Source organism: Agelaius phoeniceus, chromosome 17 (assembly GCF_051311805.1).
Source record: "Agelaius phoeniceus isolate bAgePho1 chromosome 17, bAgePho1.hap1, whole genome shotgun sequence".
Lineage (NCBI taxonomy): Eukaryota > Metazoa > Chordata > Aves > Passeriformes > Icteridae > Agelaius > Agelaius phoeniceus.
The window spans coordinates 11079052-11106733 of NC_135281.1; the positions used below are offsets into that span (position 1 = coordinate 11079052).

At 47.9% G+C, this 27682-nt stretch overlaps 1 protein-coding gene across 1 annotated transcript; it reads right to left on the reverse strand.

Annotated features, from left to right (window-relative positions):
• Positions 1–678: 678 nt before the first annotated feature.
• Positions 679–27682, reverse strand: SLCO4A1 (solute carrier organic anion transporter family member 4A1). The gene is made up of 12 exons (XM_077187312.1): positions 27596–27682; positions 15491–16484; positions 13775–13865; positions 12762–12883; positions 11891–12002; positions 7439–7593; positions 6578–6773; positions 5855–6020; positions 5106–5278; positions 4642–4706; positions 3988–4136; positions 679–3196 (listed from the first exon to the last, which is right to left on the reverse strand). The coding sequence occupies exons 2-12, from the start codon at positions 16332–16334 to the stop codon at positions 3047–3049; spliced, it is 2223 nt and encodes a 740-aa protein (XP_077043427.1). The 5' UTR covers positions 16335–16484; positions 27596–27682; the 3' UTR covers positions 679–3046.

Sequence of the window (27682 nt, forward strand, 5' to 3'; positions counted from 1 at the left end):
AGCAATCCTCTGTCTCAGGAGGAGAGGGTAACCCAGCAGGAGACACCAACTCACAGGGCCTCAATGCCACCTGTAGCCCCACATTTCTCTTCACAGAGAAAAGCAAGGCACAATCCTTCCCAGGAATATTTCTGGGTTTCACATTCTCTGAACCTCAGAGAAAGGAAAAACGATTCTTATCATTTGCTGTGCCTGTGTTTGTGCCAAAGTAGAATGCAACATGGAGATTGTTTACCCACAGTGATGGTGTTTGTTTCCTTGGCCTGTCAGGGCCAGCTGTGTGTGTGAGTCGGGACTGTTGGGTGACAGTCATGAAATTCTGTGCAGTTGGGTGCAGGGTTGAGTGCTTGGCAGATTCAGTTTAGATGTAATGTAATATAGTATAGAATAAAATAGCATAATAAAGTAATTATTAGCCTCCTGATAAGATGGAGTCAGATGCATCATTCTCTCTCCCCTCATTGGGGCTTCCCTGTGAATTTCAGAGTCACCTGGTGCCTGAGGCTCCTGTAGCCATGAGGGGCCTTATTAATGCTACAAATTAAGCACAAACCTGAGTTCCAACCTTCCTCCTTGGAGATGCCACGATGGCTCTGCAGCAAATGGCACCATGGATACATCCCTGCCAAGAAGTGCAGCTGGGAAAGGGTGACAAGTGATGAAAAACACACACACAAGTACCTGTGAAAGAGTGGTTATATTTCTATGCTTTTATAGCAATATAATACTTCATATCAGATTGGGAAACATACTTCCAAATATTTTAAATTACCTGTACACCTAAACAGCCTGGTTATGGAACAGGAATGCCATGTTGCTGCTTACTAAAATCCTTGAATTGCCAGTCCCACAGCAACATAATAAATGCCCATAATTCCAGGAGCTTTAGTTTAGCTCTGGAAACAACAGACTCAGATAAAGCTCATTTTATAAACACTAAAATTGCATTGCAATATCCATGTACATATATATATATATACACACCCATACATATATATATATATATATGAAGAAAAAACTTCTAACTTTCATAAATACATCATACATAAAATAAGCTCCCAAAATACATTCATGCATTTCCCCATCTAAGATCCCTGCTTGTACCCAAGGTGTCTAGGCTGGGAAGGGCAAGGCCTGGAGACAGGCTCGTGCTTGCAGGTGGCTCCAAACCCAGGTGAAGGTGTTGGGGCAGGGCTGGGGTTAAATCCTGCAGCAGTGGGTCTAATCCTGCCTCTCTAGAAAAACAGGGCTCTCCTGCACACTATGCCCCATCAAAGCTGCACCAGCTGCCCTTCCACAAGCAGCCAAAAGCCACCATCCATCTCACCCTTATCACTTTTAGTTTTTCCAGCAATTACTAGAGATAGAAACAGAATCATTGAATGGTTTGAGTTAAAGATCATTTTGTTTTGATCCCCTGCTGTGGGCAGAGACATCTTCAGCTAGACAGGTTTGTGCCAAACCCCACCCAAGCTGGCACTGAGCACTTCCAGGGATGGGGCAGGGGGTGCACAGTGTGTCCCAGCACTCACCAGGGGCTGGGAAACAAGGGCTTTGGAAGCAGATAGGTCACCCTGTGGCTTTGGTGGAAGGGGATCTGTAAATGGAAGAAGCTGCTTTCCTCCACTGACCTGAATATCAACTCCACTCCCAGCAGCACCATCCCTGCCTGCAACAGGAACACTCTGAGAGTCAGTCCTCTGCTAATGAAGGAAGCAAATGCCTATCCTGTGTCCATCTGTGGAAGCATAAATATACAGAATATACAAAAACATCTACAAAGCAATTCTGAGTGGGAGCTGGCAGGCAGGAAGTGCAGTTGTGCAGCTCAGAGCTGCAGGTGCTGTCCTGCGACCACGGTGACACCAGGCAGGACTGCAGGGGCTCCCTGTGCCCCCCTGGGCATGCACCTGCACCCTTGGCTGTGCAAACACTGGCACACCCAGCACCAGCCTGGCCTCATCTGCACTCAGAGGGGAGCCAGACTCACACGTGCCCCAGTTCCACTTCTGCCCCTCAGAAAGGTCCTGATCCATATTGCAAAAGCACATTCAGAGGTCGTTTTGGGAACGCTGCCCTCTCTCCTTGCAAGAGTTACAAGCCAGCATCCCCCTTGCACAAGGCAAACCCATCCCTCAGGCTACTGGTCTAGAGACAAACTAAATTCACTCCAACCTTTCTGTTTATCCAAACCCACTGTCTTTACAGAACAACCCAAGATAAACATTGCATAGATCTGTATCTCACGTCCTCCCACGCCCAGCAAACAGCAAGAAGTTCAAGTTTTGCACAGTATATTACAAAAGGGATCACTTTTAAACAACACAAATAAAAAAAACCAAGTGTCACCACGGTGTAAACCCTGCAATGAGTGAGGCAGTGAGCGTACAGTGCTTGGCAGCTCTGGGAATGGCTGCCTGTAGTGTACTGATGGATTTGCTAATCAAATCTCCTCTCTCAGTAATAGGAACTTGCATAATGAGAGAAGCTGCTCCTGAACAGAGTGACTCTGTGTGCCATGGGAAGGAGGAGGACACTGCCAGGGCTGTCTGCTTTGCATGCAACAGTTCAAGGGCCAGCTGACCCCTTTGCAGTGCAGACTGCAGAACAGCAGTGCTCCTCCCCAGCTTGGAAGTCCCAACAGGAGTTTTGCTACAGTTGGCTTTACAATTGAGATATTCAATACAGTTGGCCCAGATCCTCTGGTGGTTTAAACCCCACATGCTCCATTGGAGTTACCAGTGATTACTTCCACAAGTGGAGAACGTGATCCTGGCTTGTCACAGACACAGAATAAAGCTATAGTAGCCCTTTCTTTAAATAAAATTAAATAACTGCACGTGGCACCAGCGCACAACTTCAAATGTGCTTCTGCTGTTAAGAAAATAGCAAAGCACACCAGTGGTTACTTAAATTATTTATCTTCAACTAAAAAAAGAATTAAAATTTAAAATATTACTGTTGATTTAAAAACCCCTTGGGAAACTGCATAATGTCTTCTCGTGGTATTTCTCAGTTTGAAAAAGTCTCTTGCATGTGGACAGCACTATATATCCTCTTCAGCTGGCAGTGAAGGCTTGTGCTCCTGGAGGTCACTGCTGCCATTTTCAGATGCATCCAAGCTGCCTGGAGGTGACTCTGGAGGTGGGGGTTTGTAGAGTAAACAGGCCACTATAAAGAAGGTTGTCCCGAGGACCTGCAACCATGGAGACACCCCGTTACTCTCTGCTCTCCCCTAAAACCAGGAGCCCACCCCACATCTGCAATGAGCTTTGCTGACCAAGCTTTGGGGGGATGATGTTGGCCAGCCTGGGAAACAGAGCAGCACTCAGAGCCAGAGGGGGTAAAAATCTGAATTTAGCCAGCCCCATAGCAATGGGAATTTGGAAAAGTTCAGCCCCACACAGACACCTGGAGCACAGTGCTGCAGGAGCCAACACTGCCTCAGCCTTTTGCTGGAAGGCTTTTGAAAACCCCTTTATCACAGCAGCTGCTAAACACTACTATCTAGGGCAAGTGCTTGTTTGGGAGCAGTTAAAATGATGGTTTTCTGCTAATAAATAAAGCCCACAGCTCTAAGCTCTCTTATTTTCTAGCAGTGACTGGGGAATGGTTATTTACAACCTGCCCACAATGCCATCCCTCACTCTCACTAATACACTGCACTTGGATATTTTACTCCATTTCTAGCAAAAATCACTTTGTTTGCTGTTGGAAGGAAGTATTTCATATGGTGTAATAGAAGCTGTAATCCTAGAAAATAATGGGAATTTAACAGAATGATGGTGTCTGGAGCACCATTACCTGATGAGAAGCTAACAGGGCTTTTGCCTTCCCTGAGAAATTTCTTGTGTGAAAATTTAATTTTGTCTGGGGGTGGGCCAGATCAGGGCAACCCAATTTTGTACAATTCTTTCCCAGAGCAAAATATTATGTCCTAAAAACCTGTCTGCTTTACCAGGGAGTGGAGATAAGCAGCAGCATCACCTTGTAGACCAGTCCAGCGACGAGGGTGTAGCGGCTCATGGCTGAGTTCTGGTAAACGTAGCAGGAGCCCTGCTCCCCACACTGGTCCTGCCACAGCAGGCAGGATTGATCAATCATGGAGCCAAAGGCAATGGGGCCAGGGATGCCTCCTGTGGGCAGAGAGAGGGGGCACCTTCAGTTTGGGCAGCACCTTGCAGAAAAGCACCAAGCTCTGCTGATACCATGATTAAGAGAACTCATCCTGCAGCATCCAGAGCTACCAGGTATCAAAAATTTGCTGGATTTCAAGATCTGAGAGTCCAGCAGGTCTTTTGGCCATCCTGACCTACACATTGCACAAGAGCCAAAAGACGCTCACAGGAGCTTCAACACTTCTGCTCCTTCTCCTTAAAATTAGGGCACATTGGCAAGACATTGAACCTCTGTCACCTGTGATGTGTTACAGAACCCTCCATTCAGTTTGCAAATCACATGCAAAGGGAATTAGGTTGTCCTGGAAGACAGCAAAAGAAAGAAAGCATCCTCCTTTTCAGCAGTGTGTGTCCTACTCTCTTCTTTTCCAACCCAGTGTGTTTTATTCCTGGGTGACAGCTTGGCACACACCTCCCAGAGCCACCAGACCTTTTTGCTGTGCAAATTCCCTCTGCTCCATACCTAAGGTTCGTACCACAATCCACTGGATCCCGAGTGCAAAGGACCTTTGTCTGTCAGAGACACACCTGGGGAGGGAAAGGGGATTGTTTAAAAATGCTGCCAGGCTGCATCACCTCCCTGCTTCACAACTCCTCGAGTTGTGAAGGTCCTCGAGTCCAGCACATCTGGGACCTCCAACACACCTGGGACCTCCACCCCTCTGGAGATTTAGGATCACCCCAGTGCAGTGTCCCTCCAGCTCTGCTGTAAATGTGTGTGTCCCCTGTCACAGGACAAAGCTCCCAGTGCTGAAAGTTCCTTTCCCAGCTACACTGGGACAGAACTAGTCCTGATGTCTCTAGGCTGCCACCAACTCAGTGGTTCCCATCACACCTTTCCCATGCTTGATCCAGCAGGATAAAGCAGAGAGGAGGATATTGAGGCTTCTTGCAGTGCTGGCAGAGGACGAGGCCATCCCTGCTTACCTCAGAGTGGCAGTCAGGGCAGGAATGCTGCTCAGGAAGGTGAAGAGGATGACCACAAATATGAAGCACAGGAGCAAGGGCTTTCTGGCACAGGAGGAGGTGCATTTCCCTGCCTCTGCTTTGCCAGAGCCAGGCAGGAGGGCTTTGTCAACACAGCTGCACTCTTGGTAGACCTGGGAAAGAAAGGCTGGTGGGAGCTCTGCTGAGGAGAGCATGGTGAGAGTCAAAGCTTTAAAAATAAGAAATTCAGGGAGGGCAGAAAGCAGCTGGTTACCCAGAATGAAGTCGAAATCAAGCTGCATTTTTGACACACCTCTGTTTCCAAACAGGTCAATCAAGCAAGGGAAATTAACTCTGCCAGGCAGCTGAGTATCACCTCTACCCTCCCCAAGCCTTTGCCTGACTCCATGAGCAACATGCTGGAAGGATGAGGAGATGCATCACGTTCATTCAAGACTCAAAAGGAGCACTAGGAGAGAAATCAGGGGCTTACCAAGCTCCCTGCCTGCCTGGGTGATTTTCCATGGATTTCAGCACAGTTTGACCCAGAAAGAGGCAAAGATGATTGGACACAAGAGAAGCAAAGCAGGGTGACCTCCTGCCTTCATCTCACATGGTACCTGAGAGCATCCACCCTGCCCTGCCTGATTTTACACTGCTTTGCAGCAAAGCTCAAACCTTTTTGAGCCAGCCAAATCACTCTGGAGATGTGCCACCACCCTGCTCATGCACGGTGCTTCCAGACCTACCTTCTTGCCATTCCTGAGGTTTACAGACAGACTTTTGCAGCCAGCATGGCAGGGGGAGTAGTACATGATGCCATCAGTGCCACAGACAGGGCTGTAGGTGTCCTGCAGGCAGCCACACTGGGCATTGCAGGCTGCTGTCAGGTTGAGGTGCCCACCTGGCAAAGCACTGAGGGAAACACAGTAGCAGTCAGTGAGCAGCTCTTCACAGGAGGAAATGGGGAGAGCAAGGGACAGTGGGAGTTGTGATGGATCCCCAGGTTTGGAAAGGCTTTCATCCCACCAAATTTTAACCATGTCCTGGAGCTGTCTCTCCCACAGTCACCAAGGTAGTTTAAGTTATCAGCTCTTAGGGTGACACTTCCATTCAGAGAGGAGGCTCCCACTTTTGGTCCAGTTTATCCCACTGGACAGAGATGGAGGCTGCTGCAAAGGCAGCTGAAGGGTGGAATATCTCCCACTCTGGTGCTGCTGATCTTCCCTCCCTCACTAACTAGGGAGCCTCTTCCATACACTCCATCTCACTGCAAAACTCAGGACATCTATCTGTGTCACCCCTCAGGTGTCTCACCCTCTGCCTGTAGGACTGACCAGACACCAACTTCTACCCCCAACACATCCACACATGACTGCCACCAGCACTGTGTGTTTGAGTTACCCTGTTCTGAGCAGAGCCCCTCAGGACAGACAGACAGACAGACAGGCAGACAGGGTGGATGTTGTTACCTTCCATCGTACATCTGGGTTACTCCTGCCATGGGCATGTTAGGGCAGTGGATAAAAAAAATGAATATGGCCAGCAGACTTGACACTGTGCAAAGCAAACACAGCTTGATGATTCCTGAGCAGCGCAGTTTAAATTTATTCACGAGGAATCCTCCCAGGAATGTGCCTCCCCCTCCGGCTGGCACCACCAGATAACCTGAAAAAGAAGAGGAAAAAACCCACAAGTGAGTTTAGAAATGTCAGCAAGGAGTTTTCAGGTTTGAATACATTAATTGCAGTGTATTTTGCATATAAATGACTCCTTGCTTTCTGTGTGGCTTCTTGGTGGGAGTTCAGTGGATGTTGCTGTAGTGGGTGGCCCTGTGTAACAGCTCAGGTAATTTGGCATGAGCCTGTTAAGGCAGCTTTTCCTATCAAGAGATCTTAAACCTGGCTCTTTGAGGAGTGTTGATGCTTGTTGGACACCATTCCTTGGTCTATGTTACAGCACTTAGTGAGGATCTCCCAGTTTTTGGATGCTGACAAAATATCCCCCCAAGCTCTGACATCCTTCCTCAGAGGAAATGTTTAGCCAATGTTTCCTGGTGATGCAATAGGAGGAATTACAATTATTTTGCCTTCCTCTAGAGGGTAACAGATGGCTACAGAAGTGACACATTTCCTCCTGATGTCAGTGGATGCAGCTCTGGAAACGCACTGGGTGTAGGTGTGCTGATAGGAAATGATCCCATCCAACAGCTGAAGGGGATAACCAGTCCATAATTAAACTGCAAAGCATCTGTCTCCATTCTAAATGAGCTAAAAGTGCTCTTCTATTTGTTGGCAAAATGGGAAAACATTGCAAAAACATGTTTTCCTTACCAAAAAAGGTGGCAGCTTCAGAGGCACTTAAACTAAACTGAGACTCCAGGAATTTGGGTCCAAAGGTGGACATCCCAGCAATCAGCGTTGCTTCAGTTGCTCCTGCTAAGCAGAGGAAGATGAAGGTGGGGTTCTTCAGAAGTAGCAGCACTGACCTGGAAAGGACAAATATATTGGAATTGAATCACTGATTTCAGGCACATTTTGATTTCAGGTCTTCCAAGTCAGAAGGATCACATACAGCATCCCATTATCCTGCAACTCTTTGAAAGGAAAAACACCAAAAGGAAGATAATTGGGGTTTGAAGGAGCTTTTCCAGTCAGTGACACAGTGTGTATGTGAGTGATGTAACTCACACTAAGGGCATCCACAACTTCTACATGGATGATTTCAGCAGGAATTTTCCAACATTTGGGGTCAGGCTGAGTACTTTGTCTGTTTCAATGGGGCAATACTGAGAGGACATTACTCCTCACCAAATCTCCATCATTTCAAGGCTTTATTAGTGCCTGTTGGCAGATATCTTGGGACTCCTGATTTAACCAAGAGCAAATCTGTGCTACATCCTCACATACACACGTTACTTGTGCACCCACACTCTCAGAACAATAACAACCTCTGATAACCAGAGATGTTTTGTAACTCAGGGGAAATACCAAGCAAGCCTTTCTATATGGAGGAAACACCTCCAAGACACCTGAAAAACAGAAAGCAATCTTTCTGCCACAATCTAAGCCCAGTTTTACTTGAAGCTTAACGTATAAATTGAGTAATTCCATTTTACTTTGACCCACTGGGATTTAGGAGAGAGCCACAGATATGCCTGAGAAATTGCCATGTGTCATTTATATGCAGATCCAGCAACAATTCCATCCCTGAGATGCAGAAAGGCCCTCAGGCACAGGGAATGGTCTCAATTATCTCTCACTATCTCGGATATTGGACTAAGAGGACTGACATTGCTTCTCAGGGGATGTTTCGTAACCAGCTTCAAATTCTGCTTCAGACTTCCCCCTAGCCAAGCCCAGGCCAGTGCCATGGGTTATCCCATTTCTGGGATGGGCACAAATCCTGCAAGAGCCATGCCATGGGATGCCCACAGAGAAGAAAGGAACAGTCACCACCCCCTGCTCTGGTGGAAATGTGAGATCAGAGAAAATCTGCCTTGGTACGAGCAAGGGAGAGATGTGCTGAGGCTCAGAGTCACATTTATGCAACTTCACTCACATGGAGAATTTCATTACATCAAAAGAACAAAGAAGCTGAAAGACAGAAATGCCACACATTCCTACACTTTGATTACAGGGGGCTTTACACTGCCTAGCTCTTGGAATTAGTTTAATGTACTATTTTATTTTCCAGATTTTTTTGACTGTGCTTAATTTAGAAGCATAAAGCCTAATATTTTAGTGAGAAAATGCTTGTAGATCTTGTGGCTGAGGCAGAGAACAGACAGTGCCTTCACCTTTTTACAGAGAAGAGTAAAAGAGAGTGCTCCCTGGCACTAGTGTGACTTTGCACCCTCTGCCCAAAAGTTACAGGCTGGACTTGCAAGTAGGAAAATGCAAAGGAATTCCTCTCAGCACTAATAATAAGGATTTACTCACTTAATTTAATCTGCCTGAAGACAGAAGATGTAGTTGTGAGCAGCTATGGCACATAAAACCTTACCAAAGGCAGCACAAACTTTTTTATTACATCAGCTTTACACACACCCAGGAATCACCTAATTCTTGAATAGTCTTGGCAGTGCTCAGTTCTTGCAGCCAAAGGATTTCAGGAGGCCCAGAACTGCAGAGAAGAATCCCACCAGCTAAAAAAGCTGACCCTCCAAGGCTTTACTGATATGGGCACACACAGGAACTCTTTCTCACATAATGGTTCCCTGAGTAGGTTGGGACCACCTGCATCATCATCAGAGCCTGCTCCTCTGAGCATGGCATGCTCAGAACACCCCACAGAAATGGGTATTTCTCCAATTTTATAGCATTTGAATGGGGCTTTTCCAGCAAAAAATGACACCCACTGTTACCAGCACCAAGGGAACAGAGGGTACCATGTGCACCCCACAGGAACATAAACCAACTTCTCTTTGTTCCATTTCATGGCTTTTTTAAGTCCCACCCTGCACCTAATCCAGCAGTGATCAGTGAAATACTCCTCATGCTGAAGATCAGGGCTTGCCAGGCCAGGCAGTGATCCTCACAAACTGCACCCTGCAGCTTGCAGGGACAAAGCCTCCTCTTGGTACAGCCCTACATGCCCTCCCTTTGAGCCCCTGGGCTCTGACAGGAGGGGTTACTCCATGACAGCAATCATATGGAAGCAGAGAAAGGAAAATGCTGTTTCATCAGGCCTTTTCAACCCAAGAGTTAATACAGAAGTGTCTCCAGGGCAGAGGATTAGGCTGCATTCCTGTAAGCTCTCGGGCAGCACTGTGAATGCAGCAACTCATGAACCTCACTTAGAAAGGACCTGATGGCATGGAACAGTATTTTACTTCATCAGTATTTCTGCTTATCTTTGTGAGACTGTTACTGCCTGTACTGTGAGAAAATGTGTGGCACACAGTCCCTGACCCAACAAAAGGAACAGGGAGTGTGCTTTGGCCTCACCCTCCAGCCTGGTCCACGTGTCCCCAGGAGCTGCCTGCACAGATGGGATCTCCTCTTTAATGCAAGTTTCCAGAGCAGAAAGCCTTGAAGGCACTTCCCTTTCATTAATCAAAACCAGGGACCACAAAAGTCTGTTGGGTTCCTGATTTCAAAGCACACTGAGGTCTGGACTGGTCAGAATTGCCTGATACAAATTCCCACCTTTGGGGATTTATTATTCAGAAACAAGGAGTGAAAGATGCTCCTGGAGGAGGATCGTCTCTGTTCCTGCTGTCAGACAGCACAAACAGTGGGAGCTTTGCTCCAGACAAGCAAGAAAAGCATCAAGCACTGAATTTCATCCCTCTCTGCTGCCCTGTTTGTGTTGGTTTTAGTCACAGACTTATCGTTATTTAAATGCAGGTTTTGAATTCAATTTCCGTGAGCAGAACAAGCCGTGACCTCGGAAAATGGCACCCAGTCAAGAATGCCATTTAATAACAGCACTGAAGTCTGTTCAGTGTAATATTCTTCATACAACTGCCTTAACCCCTGGTAAACTTCCTGCAAAGTCTCCAAGCATTTCAGATGGGTGTGAGTCGTGTTGACACAACACAGCTCGACTGGTGCTGAAAATTCCTGTTCTGAGCACCTGTTCTGCCTCCATCCTCCTCTGCCAGCACAGCAAAGACCACAGCTAATGCTCAGAAGTGATTGTTGGCAGCAGCCTGGGGTTTAGCAACATCTTTGCAGGGAGCAGCCATCACACATAGATAAAATCTCCTCCCTAAAAACAGTCCTGGGAGAAATAAAAAAAAAACCATAAATAAAAAAAGAAAAGGAAAATCTCAATGGTGACAGATCCCCTTATTGACTGCAAGCTCCAAAAGGAATCAATATCCAGGTATGTCTGCAACATCCAGAGCCTCCATGCCAGCTAACCCCCTGCAATAAATAAAGCAGCACCTCTCTCCCTGCCCTCCATTTCAATACAACTCACCACAACAAAAAAAAAATCATTAAATATTTCAAAAATCTGTAACAAAAATATGTGGTTAAAAGATCACATTTTATTTTGGCTCCTGCTTTGTTCCCATCACAGAGCCCAGCAGCAGCTCAAGATTAAGCAAGTTGCTGTGTCACTGCCTTGCTGGAGAGATAAGAAGTAGTAATACACAAAAGGTGGCTGGAAGATGTGAAGGCAAAAGAAAAAAAACGGAAACCAAGAATAAAAGAGAAAAGGAACTGAAAGTTACAGTGTGGTATATTTTGTTCCCTGGCTTTGGAAGGGAGCTGTGAGAATCACAGGGCCTGTTTCATCTTGTTTCTCATTAAAAATGACAAAACAGGGATCTAACCCAAGTAAAAATAGAGGAAAGGAATAAAGCCTCGAGGGGCTGGGGAGGAGGAGCTGTTGGAAACACGCAACTGGGCCAGGTGAGGCCAGGCAGAAGCAGACAGGCAGAAATAATGCTGCTGGGGAGAGGGAGGGAGCTGGCAATGCCTGGGCATCTCCCATCACCCAAAGCTGGGCATCAAGCCACTCTCAGTGAAACTCAGTGTGTGGCACAGCACTGCAGGTGGACACGAGCTCCTGAAAACCCAAATGGGACCAGCCACGTGTCCCCTGCTCCCCCATGGGATCCCCAGCACCAGCTCTAGCTCAGCCTCTTTGCCAAGAGCTCCCAGACCTTGACAGGACCAGGCACTTGGACACCTCCTCTGCAAGAAAGTGCCATGGCCTGAAGAAGGGCAACACCTTTGAGCTGGCAGGGCTGAAGGAAGCTCAGCTGGGGCTCATCACTCTCCCTCCCCTTTGCAGAGCTCCCTAACCTCTGTGTGGGGTGCTTTTCTCACCGAGGCAGATCTTTCACTGTTTTCCCAAAGTCTGGATCCAATGTTTTTTTGTGGCTGCCATCCTTCAGCTGATGAGCCTCTGACACCCTCATGACGATGTAGCGCTGGGACCCTACATGAAAAATGAGGCAAAGGGAACGAGGAGTGTGTCAGACACGGGGTGTGGGTGCTTCTGAAACCATGGATTTGCAGGGGGAAAATGCAATGTGACATCCTCCCTCCACCAACAGCTGCAAGGGACAAGCAGTAATGAGAGGCAAAGGGAAGGAGGAGTGTGTCAGACACAGGGTATGGATGCTTCTGAAACCATGGATTTGCAGGGGGAAAACACAACGTGACATCCTCCCTCCACCAACAGCTGCAAGGGACAAGCAGTAACAGAGGCAGATGGGGCGAAATCCATTTAGCAATTCCAACTTAAACACAGGGAGCTGTTCCTTTGCTCCCATGTCCCCAGCTAGACACGTGCAGGAGGATGGATGGAAGCCCCAGGGTGAGCGGACCACCGTGCAGTCCCAGCCCCAATGCCCAGCCCAGAAAGGAGCACTGTGCAGTCCCAGCCCCAAACCCCAGCCCAGGAAGGAGCACCGTGCAGTCCCAGCCTCAAAGCCCAGCCCAGGAAGGAGCACCGTGCAGTCCCAGCCTCAAACCCCAGCCCAGGAAGGAGCACTGTGCAGTCCCAGCCCCAAGCCCCAGCCCAGAAAGGAGCACTGTGCAGTCCCAGCCCCAAACCCCAGCCCAGAAAGGAGCACCGTGCAGTCCCAGCCCCAAACCCCAGCCCAGGAAGGAGCACTGTGCAGTCCCAGCCCCAAACCCCAGCCCAGGAAGGAGCACTGTGCAGTCCCAGCCCCAAAGCCCAGCCCCTGTGTACCTGGGAGGCGCTGGGGGTAGCCCAGGATGGGGATGGAGATGAGGAGGGAAGCAGCTCCAGCCCCCAGGAAGCCGATCCACCAGGCCCCCACCCACAGCGTGTTCTCGGGGGCCATGTCGGTCCTGCAGGAAGAGAAGGCAAAGGGACAAAGGGACAGAGGAGATGGTTGGGGACAGAGCAGGGCAGCCCCGTGGGCCTCTCCCTGTGGCTGGCAGGAGCCAAAGGGTCATGGGGGTGACAGCAAAGGACACTGAGTGATCTGATGGGGACGCCATGTCCACCATCCCTCCAGCCTCAGCACAGCACAACACAAGCCCAGGAAATCACACTGTTTCATTCTCATTTAATCTCAGGTTTGCACAATCACCTCACTGCTTTCCAGCTGTGCTTTGAGGGTTGGCAAGATCCTTACTCCACCCCAAAAACATCCTTTGCAAAAAAACTGGTGGAAATAACTCATTTCTTCCCCTGCAAACCCATTCCCCCTTTTTAATCCCTTCATCTGGTCTAGTAAATGGTGTCCCTGCCTAAGGCAGAGGGCTTGGAACTAGATGATCATTAAGGTCCCTTCCAACCCAAAGCATTCTGTGATTCTGTGATCTACCAAAGAGCCTGGAAGGAAAGAAGAATAAATCACAAATATCACAAAGCAAGGAGGGACTAAGCATCCTGGTGGGATGAGTGGGAGGGCGAGCAGCACTGCTGGGAGCACCACCTCATCAGGGAACTCATTCAAAAATTTCACCTGCTGCTCACAGCCTCATTAGCACAGGCAGTGCAGCGTGAGGAAGGATTGAAGCTGACAGGTTTGTCAGCAATTTCCCCTCAGCAGCAGCGCTAATGCAAACCACCCTTCCAGCCTCCCTGCCTGCAGACACACCACCCCACACCCCAGGCACACTCCCACCCAGCCACCAGATCATTGCTCCAGATCATTGGTATTATTTTTTTCTACCCCAAAGGAAACACAGAGCAGAAAGGGAAAGGAACAAGATTTTTTTTTAACGACTTACTCTCTGCCAATTTCAGTATAAATATTTAGAAACATTCCTCCTACCAGATAACCCGCTGCAGGCCCAAGGATTGCAGCAGTGTAGAAAACAGCTGAAAGGGAAAACAAGTCGTGTTAGACAACGTCAGCCAGGGATCCCAGTGTGATTCCCTCCTGGATGCAGGATGCTCAGCCTCTGGCTGCCTCACACCCTTCCCACTAAACCACCAAGACACAAACCCAGATCGTTCCAACAAGTTTTCCTCTCATGCTTCTGTTCCAGGGAAGCTTTTGCATCCAGCCTGGGAAGTTTTATAGTATGGGGCAGCTAAAATTGGTTTCAGAATGAAACCATATTTAGCAGGGATGCAGCTGATCCCACTGCCAAATCCTGACTGCCACAGCAATAAGCAGCAGGATTCTCTCCCCACTGACAACACAAAAGGTCTACACTAAACACAGCAGCACTGGCACTTATTTCAGTTTGCTGTTTAAACCATGACACATGGAAAGATCAACTTGCTGATGATCTCCTTGTGATCTCCTTCCCACACTACACAGCCTTCTGATGCAGCACGGGCAGACTGACACATTTGGAAATTGCTAAAAGATCACCCTTTGGCACTTTCACCAACAGGACTCTGAGTGTTTGGCGGCTGCTGAGTGACCAGTGATGCAGAGGAGTGAGCTGAGCCTCTTCTCTTGGCTGTGCTTTGCACCAGCAATAGCTGAGCAGCCCAGTTACCATCCCCACTGTGCTGAGGCCTGAAGGGATCATAATCTAAAGATTTACATCAGATATAAATGATGGTGATAAAACACTGGCACAGGCTGTCCAAACAGGTGGCAGATATTCCATCCCTTGACAAGGTCAGACTGGATGTGTCTCTAAGCTGAGTTGAAGGTGTCCCTTCTCATTGGACTAGGTGAACTTTAAAGGTCCTTTTGCCCAAATCATGCTGTGATTCTATGCTCCCTTGCAGGGATATGGGGTATGGCCTCATGGCTGTCTGCCAGTGATGCTAATGCCACATGGGCTGGCCACATGCCAGGAGCAGGAGGCACTCCCCACCTACAGGGCACAAACTGTGGAAGGAAAAACACCCAACTGAGCTCACAGTTTTCCTCCTAGTAAATAATCAAGAGAGCTGCCACATCCCTCTGACTCCACCTCGCCCCTCAAGTGGAAGAAAAGGCTGAGCAGTGTCAGGAGAGGTGCTCCCAGTGTGGGCTGGGAGATGATTCTCGGGGTCTCTAGCTGGTCAGAGTGACCCTGAGATAAGTTAGAAAGTCTCTTTTCCCAGCCTGGTGGTTGAAGAAGGAGTCAGAACTCTTCAGTTCTCAGTCTCAAGGTTGTTTATTGTATCTAATCTATAAAATTCTTTCTCCTGACTTGCTGAGGTCCATTCAGCAGGACAGTCAGAGGCACTCTGCCTGCCCCCGGGGCAGTGTTATCTTTTTATACTAAAAACTACGTGTACAATATTTACAATTACTTTCCAATACCTATCACCTATGTTAGACAGTGAGCTTGGCAATTGTTTTTTCCAAGGGCTAAATCAAAGGCACAGGGGTCTTGGGCTCTCTGCCAAGGTCCCCAGGCCCCCTGACAAGGGTCTCGAGCCCTCTAGGGCAGCCAGAGGAATTTCCTGGGTTCCCACAATGATGAAGGCCCATGACCTCTCCCTCCCAGCACCCTGCTGCTAAAGGGCTGGAGCTGCCCTTGAGCCCCACTCACCAATGTACACAGGGGAGTAGTTGGTCTTGACGTTTTCATCCAAGTAGGTGACGCCGAGTGTGTAGAGCGGCGTGGCTCCCATGCCGTGCAGGAACTGCCCCAGCATGAAGACAAACCTGTAGCCAGAGAGGCTGGAGGCGGCCTGGGAGCAGGGCAGGCTCTGGTTCCCCCCGCAGACGCCCACCTGGGCCGCCGAGCGTGCCTCGTAGGGGCCCGTGGTGAAGTGTGGCAGGGCGAAGAGCAGGGAGCCCAGGCCCATGAGCAGCACCCCCCAGCCCAGCCAGCGGGGCTTGTGGCCATTGCCCCCGAAGTAGCTGACGAAGGTGAGGCAGACGCAGGCCGCGATGTCGTAGGAGCTGGCGATCAGCCCGCTCTGGTAACTGCGCAGGTCGAAGCGGCGCTCGATGGAGGTGATGACGGTGTTGATGAAGCCGTTCACGGTCATGCCCTGCAGGAAGGAGGCCACGCAGAGGAAGAACAAGACCCCTTTGGATGTGTTGCAGGGCTGCAGGCAGCCGGGGGTGAAGGCCCCCCAGCCGCAGGCCAGTTCCTCCCCTTCGGCAGACACGTATTTGATCCCTTCTTCGAGCGGCGTCTGGTCCTGCGCCGGGCTGGGTGCGCAGAGGGGCTCGGCAGAGGAGCCCGAGGGGCTGGGAGCCCCTGAGGGGCTGGGGGCCCCCGAGGAGGCCAGGCCATTGCTCAGGGGGGTGCTGCGGCCATCGCCCTCCCTCGCTGCGCCCAACGGCCGGCTGGCCTCGCCGCCGTGAGGGGATGGGCGGGAGAAGTCCAGGGGCTGAGCGAAACAAAAGCCATTTTCTCTGGTGGAGTTCTGGGGCATTGCCATGAACGGGAATGCAGAGTCCAGTGGCACTGAGGTGGGCTGGTGGCCAGGGTGGCTCTGTGGGGCAGCAGGGACCAGCCTGTCCAGGAGATGCAATTTTCAGCACTTACTTCAGTAGGGAGACGGTGAAGTCTGAGCCAAGACCATTCTGATCTGTGCAAAGAGAATTTTTACACGCCTTTATACAAAACCATGCTCAAATATTCAAACCCCTCAAATATTCTTTTTCTTTTCCTTTTTTTAAATTTTTTTAAGAAGTACAAGCATTTCACTGTGCAGTTCACCTGGTCACATGCCTTCCACCATGGGATGTGCTGGTACCTCAGGTGTCAGGGCATCACTAACATTACAGAAAAGAACAAAACATTCAAGAGCTTTAAAAGAAAAGCACCTCTAAGGCAGTGTCCCCACCGACTGAAGCCCCTTATCTCTCCTCTGATAAAGATCTGCATCTCCCTTCTTCCCCCTGCAGAGAACAGCCCACACAGCTACAAGTTTCCCACTGCTAGAAGTCCTTTGGTCTCTCTTTCACACTCTGCCAATAACAGTTTATAATTATCCTGAAAAGTTTCCACAGTCAGATTGATTTTATTCCAAGCCCTCAGATCTGTTTACAACTATTCAGTAAAATCCTTTCTATAACTAATTAGACTACATGCCATTTCAGAGCAGGCTGGAGGGCAGAGGCAGCTGACTCTAACCTGATTACCAATGCAGACTGCCTTCTCTCACCCTGTTCCTGTGCATTGCATCACCTGATCCTGCCAGCAACCAAGAGTATTTTTCCTTAAATGCCTTGGCTGAACTATAAATGATGAAAATAATAAGGTTCTGCCTTGAATACTGGTCTTAAATATGCAACAAATGCTAAGCGAGAACTGTTTAATGAGAGAGCATCCTCAAAGCATCCTGTATTTCTCAATAATTTTGCCAATATCTGTTTGAGAGGTTCCCACAAAAATGCTCCCCCTAAGATGACAGCCTCATCAGCATGGAAGAGGGAAAAAAGGCTTTTTTTTCCCTGATAAAATGAACTATGTTCAGATGGCTGTAACCTGGGAATATTGCAGCCTTTGGTGAAGACTTTAATACTTATCTGCGTGTTGCTGTAAAAAAATGATTGACATTTGCTAAATAGATGTGCTTCTCTGTACCAGCAGATCTCAGGAGGACTTGGCAGAAAGCGATGCTCAGAGCACCACCAAGGTTCTGCTCCTACCCCAGAAGGGCAGAGGACAGCCCACACGTGCCACCAAATCTTAAACATTCATGTCAGGAGCGCTACAACACGTCTGGTCAAAGTATTGGGCCTCATAAACAAATGAGGTCCAACTTTCACTTGCAAATAACTTTATCTCAATTACCCTGTCTGGGGAGCAGTGTTCATGGACTATTTCCTATTTCAAGCTCCAGATTCCAGCAGAGATTTGATGACAGAGCAGGGCAGGTGAGCCTGGTGGGCAGGAGGGCACCACTTTGCAGCTCCACGCTGGGCTCCTCCAGGTAACTCCTACCTTAGTTGGCTGAGTACAGCCAGGTAACTTTGATCTGTAAAGTGTAAATGCAAAAACTGACTGCAGGGGTTGAAATTTTGCTGCAGAGACAGACTGTTGTAATGTGCTGGCACGAAAAAATGATGCCTTGCTGCAAGGCTCTATTTTTTCCACTTTTTTTTGCCTCTCCAGTGTTCTTATGACTCTAACAGCTCTAAATCTGTTTCTCATCTTTGGATGCAATATTGGAAGCAATAAATAAGCCTGCTTTAGCACTCTGTTAAAGTCAGGAGTGATTATTAGGTGCTGAATCAGGCTCTAAGGGGCGGAATGGTTCATACTCATGTAAATCAAACGCCTCCTTGCACAGCAGCCAGGGCTGCAGCTGCACCCTCCTCCTATCAAACTTGTATCAGACTCATGTCTGATGTTACACTTGACTGCACTTGTAAAGAAGGTTTCTTGGCTGGGGATTGATTTTGCTCTCACTGATTACAGCAGACAGAAGAAGCACATCTCTGTTATTACCTGATACGCAAGCAGGAGCCCTGAGCTCCCCAACTGGCCCAGCTTCACCCTGGAGGAAAAACTCCTTTAAACACTGGGATCTCTCCTTTGATACCTCATGAATTTATATTGATATTTTGGTATTTCATGAGTCAGGAAAGAGATTACAGCTCTTCATCAAAGGTTTTCTTTCCTTGGTGGCAGCAGTCTGGGCCACCAGACCCAGGTGACCACATCATCCCCTCTTCAACTCCTGCCACTGTTAACACCAAACAGGGTGAAACATTTCCAAGAAAGCAGCCAGCCTTTCCTCCAGGCAGCAGATGTTTCCCCCCACCCAGAAGCCTTCTCAGCCCCAACATCCCCTCCTGTACAATCCCAGTGGACCTGGGCTAATGACTCGTGCCCAGGTGCCGTGGGCAGGGAGCCCACTCCCGCTCTGTGTGCCCCCCGAGCTGCTTGGCACCTCTTGAAGTATTTATAAACTGGCTGTGACACCTTCACTGTGGGTATCAGCTTTCACAGGAGCCATATGCCACTTTAGAGGACAAAATATAATCTTCAGGGGAAAAAAATCCAAGCAACTTCATGCACTTCCTAATCATTCATATTCTTCTGAGCCATCCATTTATTGCCTCCCATTCATCTCTGTTTTTAATGACTCAGCGGGTGATTTCTTGCTTACACTGAATCAGTCCCAATGCTATTATCTCTCTGCCATAGATTTCCTCATTTTGCTGCAGGATTTCTACTTTTTTTTTTCCACTGTACAGCTGGTTCCAGAGTGCCAACATTATCGAGTCAACACAGCAGAAGTAGCAAGGCAATGAAAGCATTTGATTTGTATTTCCTGATGAAATCTGTAAAGACTTCCCCCCCCATAATATTTAGCATTAAATCAATAGTAAAACTTACAAGCTTTTCATCAGGTGATCATTTAAAAAGTCACAGGACCAATTAAAAACATTTTGTATTTCTGCCAAGGACTGCGATGAGATTAATGTTGCAAATTAACTCATAACTGACATGCAAAATAATCCCATTTGCTGAAACATGCCCAATAATAGTTAATCTTCCCTTCCACATTATGGTTTTTTGACTTTTATATGGTATTATTGTGGCAAATAATATCTATACATAACTTCTGCTTTCCACAGCTGAGCACAGTTTATGAGTAGACTTAGCATTTTTTTCAATTCTATTGCATACATGGAGATATTTCCTAATGAACAGGGGTAAGGGATTAAAAATGATCAGGAAGTGTACTGCAAACAGGAGAGCAGCAGCCCCAGGCAATGCTTGGTGGCTGTGATGGGTCTCCTCTATTTTTATTTTCCTCGATGTGTGAATGAGCCTGGAATTACTGATCAAGTACTTAGAATCTGGTCCATATCCAAGTACCATATCCAAGTCCATATCCAAGTACCAAGCTCATATTACTGCAGCAAAGGATAAATTCATCTGGGTTTGTCCATTTAACTTCTCTTGGTAACACAGTGAATTTTCCTCGGAGAGTTTGGCTTCAGAGGATTAGCAGCACTCCTTCTGTCGTGGCTGATAAACACCATATGGATCAAGTGTAATCCACTGGCTGCTTTAGGAGTGGGGAAGCCTCCCAGAAGTGAGATAAATCCACATCCCAGTCCCGTGAACAGGGCTTGTCCTTAGGCCACTGGCTCAGTGCAAGGGAGATAAAAGCAAGAATGGGATGAGTGAGCTGTTCTGAGTAACACTGAACTGGTTTCCTGGCAGCTGAGGAACTTCACCCAGCTCACACCAAGTGTAAACCTTACATTTTTAGCCCAGTTTTTCAAAGCATCCCTTTGGATCAGCAATACAGAGGATGCTGCTATTGTGGGATTGGCACGAGGACTGGACTGGAGCCTTTGATAAGCAATTCCTGTGGGAACAGCGTGGTCCTGCACACATGGAAAAGTTTCAGGAATGAGAAACACACCCGGAGAGCAGCCAGCTGACCATGAGCTGAATGCTGTGCTCACCCTAAGTGCTGCAGGGACAAAGGGAGGATGAGGGAGGAACTTCCTAGGAATGGGGGCAATAGGAATATCCTGACCCACCCCTCATGTCAGAGACCTGCTTTCACATGATTAGCCCCACTGGAGTCTGAAACACGGAAGAGAGCAGCAAACGCTGGCTTCGAGTTATCACACGAGCAAGGACATATTTTTAATTACATAAATTCCAAATAGTAGAGCTTAGCACTCACAAGCCCTTTGTATGTTTTCCAAGTGCTTTCCATTCACCGGGAAATTATTGCAATATATGCAAGGAATCAGGAAGGTGGCTTGGATAATTTTCAATTAGCTGCTTGAAAATGCTTTGAAGATACATCTAGCCAGATTTTCTGAATCTATTTACTTGTTCCAGCTTATCTGTGCAAATACAATTGGCTGCAGCTGCCTCAGACCATCTTTAGAAACTTGCAGTGCCAACGTATAGAGCAGATTTAACCCGGACACTGCTTTCTGCCATAGCACAGATTAACCAGACAAAAGGGTCTTTTATGCTATAATTCCTAACTTCCCCCTCCCTAATGCCACTCTTGCTTTAATGTCTTTTTCCTACCCAAACATTTGGCCAGTGCTGGGAAGGTTTTCACGCTGGCACAGCACTGTGCCTTCCATCACTGTCACTGCCTATGGAGCTGGGTGTTTCCAGATCCACCACCAGCATTTTCCCAACCCCTAGCCCTGCATGGTGTTCTTTTCCATCATTTGGATTCTTACAACCCAATAAAGAATGTTCTATATTCAGCACTCTTTCTGCATGAGCTGCTGGTCAGCTCTTCCCAAGGATTACCAGTTAAGTTCCTACAGCTGTCCCTTCTCTGTTTCCAAGCAGAAGATGCAGACTCAGGCAAATCCTTTATGATGTAAGAAATTAAACGAAATTAGCAAAACCCAAATAAAGAACATGAAACACGTGATTCTCTGGTGCTTCTAAAGATAGAGGCACTAGAATGCAAAAAATGCAACATCCTGTGTTACACAACTCAGGGATGTTGAGAATAGATGTATTTCAATAATAGATGTATTTCAAATAATAGATGGATTTCAGTATTATTGAGATTCAATAATCTCATTTTGACATTTACCATGGTTTACAGGCACTTACAATTTTTTATACTTACGGTTTGATCAATATGAAGGTAGAAACCAAAAAAGAAAACCAGAGGGAATGTTACCATGAAACTACCTAGAATTCACTTTTTCTTGAGACACAATTGCCTTCCAGCCCCTCTTCTCTGCACTACAGGGACTTTCTGGGGAAATCATGTACCACAAGGTCATTTTGCTCTACCAGCCAAGGACAGACTTTAGCTTGAGCTTTCTATGACAAGTTCTCCAGCTCAGCCCTGTGCTGGTGGGCTGGATGCCCACACATTCAAGTCCAACCTGACAACACAGAGCTCAGTGGAGTACATTAGGAGAGCTAAAATCATCACAGAAAAAGAAACTTGCTGTTCATCAGCATCTCCTGTAACACTCACCACAGGACAACATGAGATGGGCAGGTGGAAACACAGAGCCTGGCGAGATTTGGAGAGACACACACCAAGGATTCAGCTGATGGAAGGGCATTTCCCCACAAACCCCCTTGTTTTTTATAGATCAGCAAGTTACAGCTTCCCCAAACAGCCCTGGGAGCCTGAGCTCACCGGTGCACACCGCTTAGCCTGGATCTTGTTTAACATCCAGTGATGCTCCCTAATCCTCTTAGGTATTAGTCTTGAGATTCCTGCCAAGCAGGGGAACAGCAGAGCCTCCCAGACAGCACTTAAATGAACTCACTGCTTGAAATGTGCAATGCTTCAAAATGCAGTAGAACTCCAGCTGTTCTACTTTGGTTAACCTCAGATTAGCACCTTGGAGGTCACTGCGGCGTGCAAAAATGCAAAGTTAAATCACCTCCATTTCTGTGCCTCAGGTGACTCCCTGGGAAGCAATTCTGCTCTAGGACTGCAATTTTTTGTCTCATAATGACTTGTTTAAAGCTAAGTACCTAATCTGAGTTAGACATTCCTATTGTGTCTCTGCTGCCAACTGCAAGGAGATCATCTCATTCAGCTTACCCACAGCCCTCAAATCACAGAATTGTAGAATGATTTGGCTTGGAAGGGAGCTCAGAGACCATCCAGCTTCTGCCCATGAGCAGGGACACCTTCCACTATCCCAGGCTGCTCCAAGCCCCATCCAACCTGGCCTTGGACACTTCCAGGGATCCAGGGGCAGCCACAGCTTCTCTGAGCACCCTGTGCCAGGGCCTCACCACCCTCACAGGGAAGAATTCCTTCCTAGTATCCAACCTAAAACTACTTTCTTTCAGTTTGAAGCTACTCCCACTTGTCTATCACTCCATTCCCCTGTAAAAATTCCTTCTCCAGCTTCCTTTAGGCACTAGAAGGGTCTCTAAAGCCTCCCCAGAGCCATACCTTCTCCAGGCTGAACAACCCCAGCTGTCAGAGCCTGTATTCCCCACAGAAGTGTTCCACCCTCAGTCCTCTCCCTGTCTCCACAAGGATTATTTTGCGTTGCTAAATCACCCAGCAAATTATTGCAGATATGATCTGGAGAAAGAACAGGTACACAATCATATTGCTGTTGGATTAGCTGAGGATATTACTCCCAGCTTATCCTGGCCTCATGTTGGCTACCACAACAGAAACAATATTTGATCTAGCACAAAGCCAGATGGTGCAAAATTAACCCATTCAGCACAAATCTGATGTGGCACAGGGAATTTGGTCCAGCATTGGCACAGGCTCACATGGCTGTAAGACTTCTGACATGGCATCTGCAGCCTCTAAGTTTCCTGATACCAAGTACTCCCCACCCATCTCCTAAAGATGACCTAAACAGGCATCACACTTCATTTTATTTCATACTGTTAGATAAACAGAATGTCATCATGCAGATAATTTGCATCTGCTCATGCAATACCCTAGATCTTGACAGGCTGTGGTATATTGGGGGATTTCTCTGAAGAGGGCAGATCCCTATTTGTGTCATTAAGAGGAAATGATGAACACTTTCAAAGGGATGACTTGTCTTCATTCTCTGACTCAAAATCCCACAACCAAGAATTAGAGCAGCTATGAAATGAAGGGCAGGAACTCAGGGCCAAAGGGGAATTGGGGCAGAGCACAAGATCAGCACAGTGGCAGCGTGCAGGGCACTGCCACCAAGGATGGGTGGGAAGAAGCCAACCTGGCATGCTCAGATCCATTCCAATGGCAGCTCCTTGTACTGCAAGCTCCAACAGAGGGTGCAGCAACATCTCATGCAGAAATCACTGAACATCTCAAGCATGATGCCCACAAAGCACAAGGGGTTGTAAATGGGCAGGTGCATCCTGTCTGTGTTGTCCGTGGCTGCTGGCTTCTCCCATGGCTGGATGCCTCTAAGTAAACAAATAAATATCCCCTCTGATCAGAAGAGGTGAGACTCCATCAACTCCTTTGAGAGGTGGAAAAATGCTGAGCCATATCCTTCAGCATTAAGAGAGCCCCAGCTCAGTATGAAACAGCAATTCCACACACACACATCAACATCCACACCAAGGGACAGAGATAGAGATGTTCAGAGGTGAGGGCACACGCCCTGCAAGCACCACAGGCCCTGCAGGCGGCCACATCCTTCATCTGAGATTCTGGCTGAGATTCTGTTTCCTAGTGGGCTTTTAAAGCAAAAGAATATTGAATTAAAATTTCAAATCTGATTTATTTGGAATATGGCAAGCTAAAAAGATTGATGCAGTTTTTCAAGGAGAGGCTAGGAGAGAAAAAAAGTCTAAAAGAGCTCAAGACTTTCAGATATTTTGGGGACTATTTATTTCTGTGTCATGGATTGCTACCATTTACCAAAACTCTAAAATCTAAATGTTTTTTTTTTTCCTCTCTTAATCCCATCCCAAAAAATAAACCCCTATCACAGAGGATATCCAAAGTACTTGAACTGACAAATATGAAGCTATAAAAATGACAAAAAGTACTTTTTCATGGATTTTTTGTTCAGCCAGAATATTACAAAATCAAAGTATTTTTTAGGGAAAAAAAGTGTTTGATCCTGCTTTCTCAACATAGAAATGACTCCCTAGCTCCTTCAAACCATCAGCCACAGTAAAACAAAGCTTGTCAGCATTTCTTTTTTCTTCTTGAAGAACCAAGCCAAGCTCTGGGAGTTCCAGTGACTGAAGATTATTGATGCCATACAGTAATATGCCATTAGCAATAGCAATTAAATTCAGTTTTATTATAACTCTACAGATGTCAGTGAAGTAGCACAAGTGAATAAAAGGGACTTCACGGCTCCAGGAATTTCAAGAGCTGCTGGAAAGGCTCAGCACTTTGCTGAATGAGGTGAACTAGGATAAACAGAGTATTTCCCAGTGCTAACGTATGCCCACTGCTCAAGTGGGCTCATTTACAATCTACAGGTGGAATTGACACTATTTCTGGCAGCAGCAACATTGCAGAACCCCAGGTTCAGGGGGTTCTGCCTGAAGAGAGATTTAAGGTTAGAACAACACTGCTCTGCTAATAATAAACACTTCACTGCCTCATCACACGCTCTCCTCTGTACTCGAGAGAGCTCTGACATAAAATCTAATAAGTTAGTGGCCCTCTCTGAGCACTTGTCTACAATCACTTAGCCCATCCATTGAAGTGGGTGGTTTTGTGTGGGATTCACAGAGCAGATGAAGTCTCTGGCTCTGTGGGAGCGTTTTCCCTGGAGCGTGTGTGCAGGAACTCTTTGTTCTCCAGTCCCGCCGTCCAGCGGCTCGCACGCCACCGGGTCACTCGGGGCCAAGATGGAACAAAACTAATCCTGTGGTGGGGAGCTCTAGGAATAAATCAGGGTTGAAAACGAAAGGAGAGTGGCTGCAGGAGAGGAAATCCCACAGGCACACAGGGCTGGAATAGCTGGGCACAGGTGCAGGGAGAGCCATGCTGCCGCTGACTGTGGACAAAGCCCCTGATCCTGCCTGGGGCCTGCTCTGGGCTGCTCCAGCTCCCAAATTCTGCTCCTCTGCACACGGATCAGTCCATCACCAGACCAAGACAATGCAGTTTTTACCTGTGCTGGGGAAGCACAGCATCCTTTAGGGTGGCCAGAGAAACCCAGGCCAATGCAGTTCATCACACCAATAAGAGCCTGTGCATGGTTAATAACTCTTATGTTGCCTTAACACAGTGACCTCAATTCATTAAGCACAAAATCCAAAGGGGGAACCTTTCCCCTGAAATCATCCCCAGCACCTCATTAACCCACCAGGAAAAAGCTGCCAACTCTGTTCCGTGGGGGCAGAGTCTTGCAAAACTTTTCCACCATTCACTGTGATTATGCAAGATACAAATGTCCCAGGCTCTGAATAATCAACTTACAGGCGACACCTCAAGGAACACATGAGGAAGACAAAAAACCCAAATGGTAAAGCAGAATGTATGGTGACCTGCATATGAGCACCTTCAGCCGTGCAAAGTCAGGATTCTGGGCTTGGCACACCCAATTAAAATAAAGAAAAGCAAAACAAGTGCTCAGTGATGCTTTTTGGGGTGGACTGAGCAAAATGAGCAGCATAAAACAGAGCAATGATTCCCTGCTACTGCAGGGTGTAAAGCCCCAAATGGGAGGGCAGGATCCTCCCCAGCACGTTCCGTGCTGCAAAGTCACACACACAAAAAAAGATTAAAACTGCCTGGAGGAGTTTGCAGTCATGAGGCACCGAGCAGCTGGATGCTGATCTCCCTAAGCCGGTGGGTATTTCTTTTGTTAGTGGCTGATCCCATCTTCCCCCGTGCCTGCAAATCTCTAATCTCTGTAAAGACTTCCAGCGAGTGCTTGCTCAGGTAGTTCCTGGTTTCACTGGCCAAGAATATCCAACCCAAGCAGGAATCGCTGCTTCCCAGCCTCATCCCTCATCCCAGGGTCACACAGGTGACAGTGTTCCTGCCACTGTCACCGAGCAGGTTCGCCCCATGGGCAGGAGAAGTGAAGGGACTGTCAGAGGAGTGGCCACTTCCAGGGCTCCAGGTGGCACTTGTGACACCTGAGCACCTCATCACTCACCCAGGGCTGTGATGGAGTCCTGGCAGGGCAGGTGGCTCTGATCTGTTCCCCCCAGCCCGCCCAGGGCACAGAGCTGCTGCTTCAGTTTCCGACCACTTTTGGCAGTTTGCAAGCCAGACCTCTTTGCATATAAATAGCGACATTTTTTTTTCCTTTTCATTATTTGACTAACCCGTTCCCCCCCCCAGCTTCATCCTTTCTCACGTTTACAAGAACTCTGACACACTTTTCTGAAGATCTCCTTTGTGATTATTTCTGCCCCAAATGCTATTTTAATGTCTGTTTTTACAATCAAGTGGCACTACAGAAAGTAGGAGCCCAGAAATATATATATATATATATATATAAAGAGGTGCCAGGCAGGGATAACTTCAGGTTTGTAGTGTGTTGCCTGGTAAAATCAAACAGACTATAAAATGGTAATAAAATGTTAATGCAACAAACTCATGTGATTAAGGTCCACTTCTGCTGAGAGCTTTTAAGGCTCTCAGAGCTAAAAAACATGGTTTTATTACAGCAGCTTTTGATTTGTATATTCTGAACAAATGGGTAATAAAAGTAATACAGGGCAAGTAACTAAAGTGCTCTGATTCCACCCAGCATCCTGCCCGCTACTAACTTCAGTTCTACTCCTGTGAAACTGATTCATTTATTATTAACGTAACATTTTTTTCTTCGTATTCGTAAGGATCCCGCCATGCCACTTTACTACCTTTACCCACTTCTAAAGGAAATTAGCATCTTTCAAATTTTCTGTAGCAAGACACGGTCACGCTACTAGGAAAACCCCAAACCGCAGTGATTCAGTCCGAACACAGCTCGAGGCAGGAACCCAGCCTTGCAGCATCCTCTCAGACCATGGCAAAGCGGAAAACCTCAATGACTGGGGCCATTTCAGTCACTCTCCCCTCGTGACATCCACCGGGCTGTTCCCAGCAACCAAAAGCCCCCGGCGCGGGGCTGAGCCCCGGCTGAGCCCCCCGTGAGCTCCGCATCCCCATCCCCATCCCCGCGCCCTCGGGGCTCCCCCGCAGCCGCGTGGGCTCCGCCCGGCAGGTCCTGCCCAGGCTGGGGAGGCTCTCCCGGGCATGCCCCGGTCCCGCATCTCTCCCCGCACCCCGTGCCCGCGGCAGTGCCCGCTGCGATGCCCGCTGCGATGCCCGGTGCCCGGTACCTGCCGCTGCCGCCGCCGCCGCCGCTGCCCGCGCTCCGCCGCCTCCGCTCGGCGCTGAGCGCGGGGCCGGGCCGGGCGGGCGGAGCC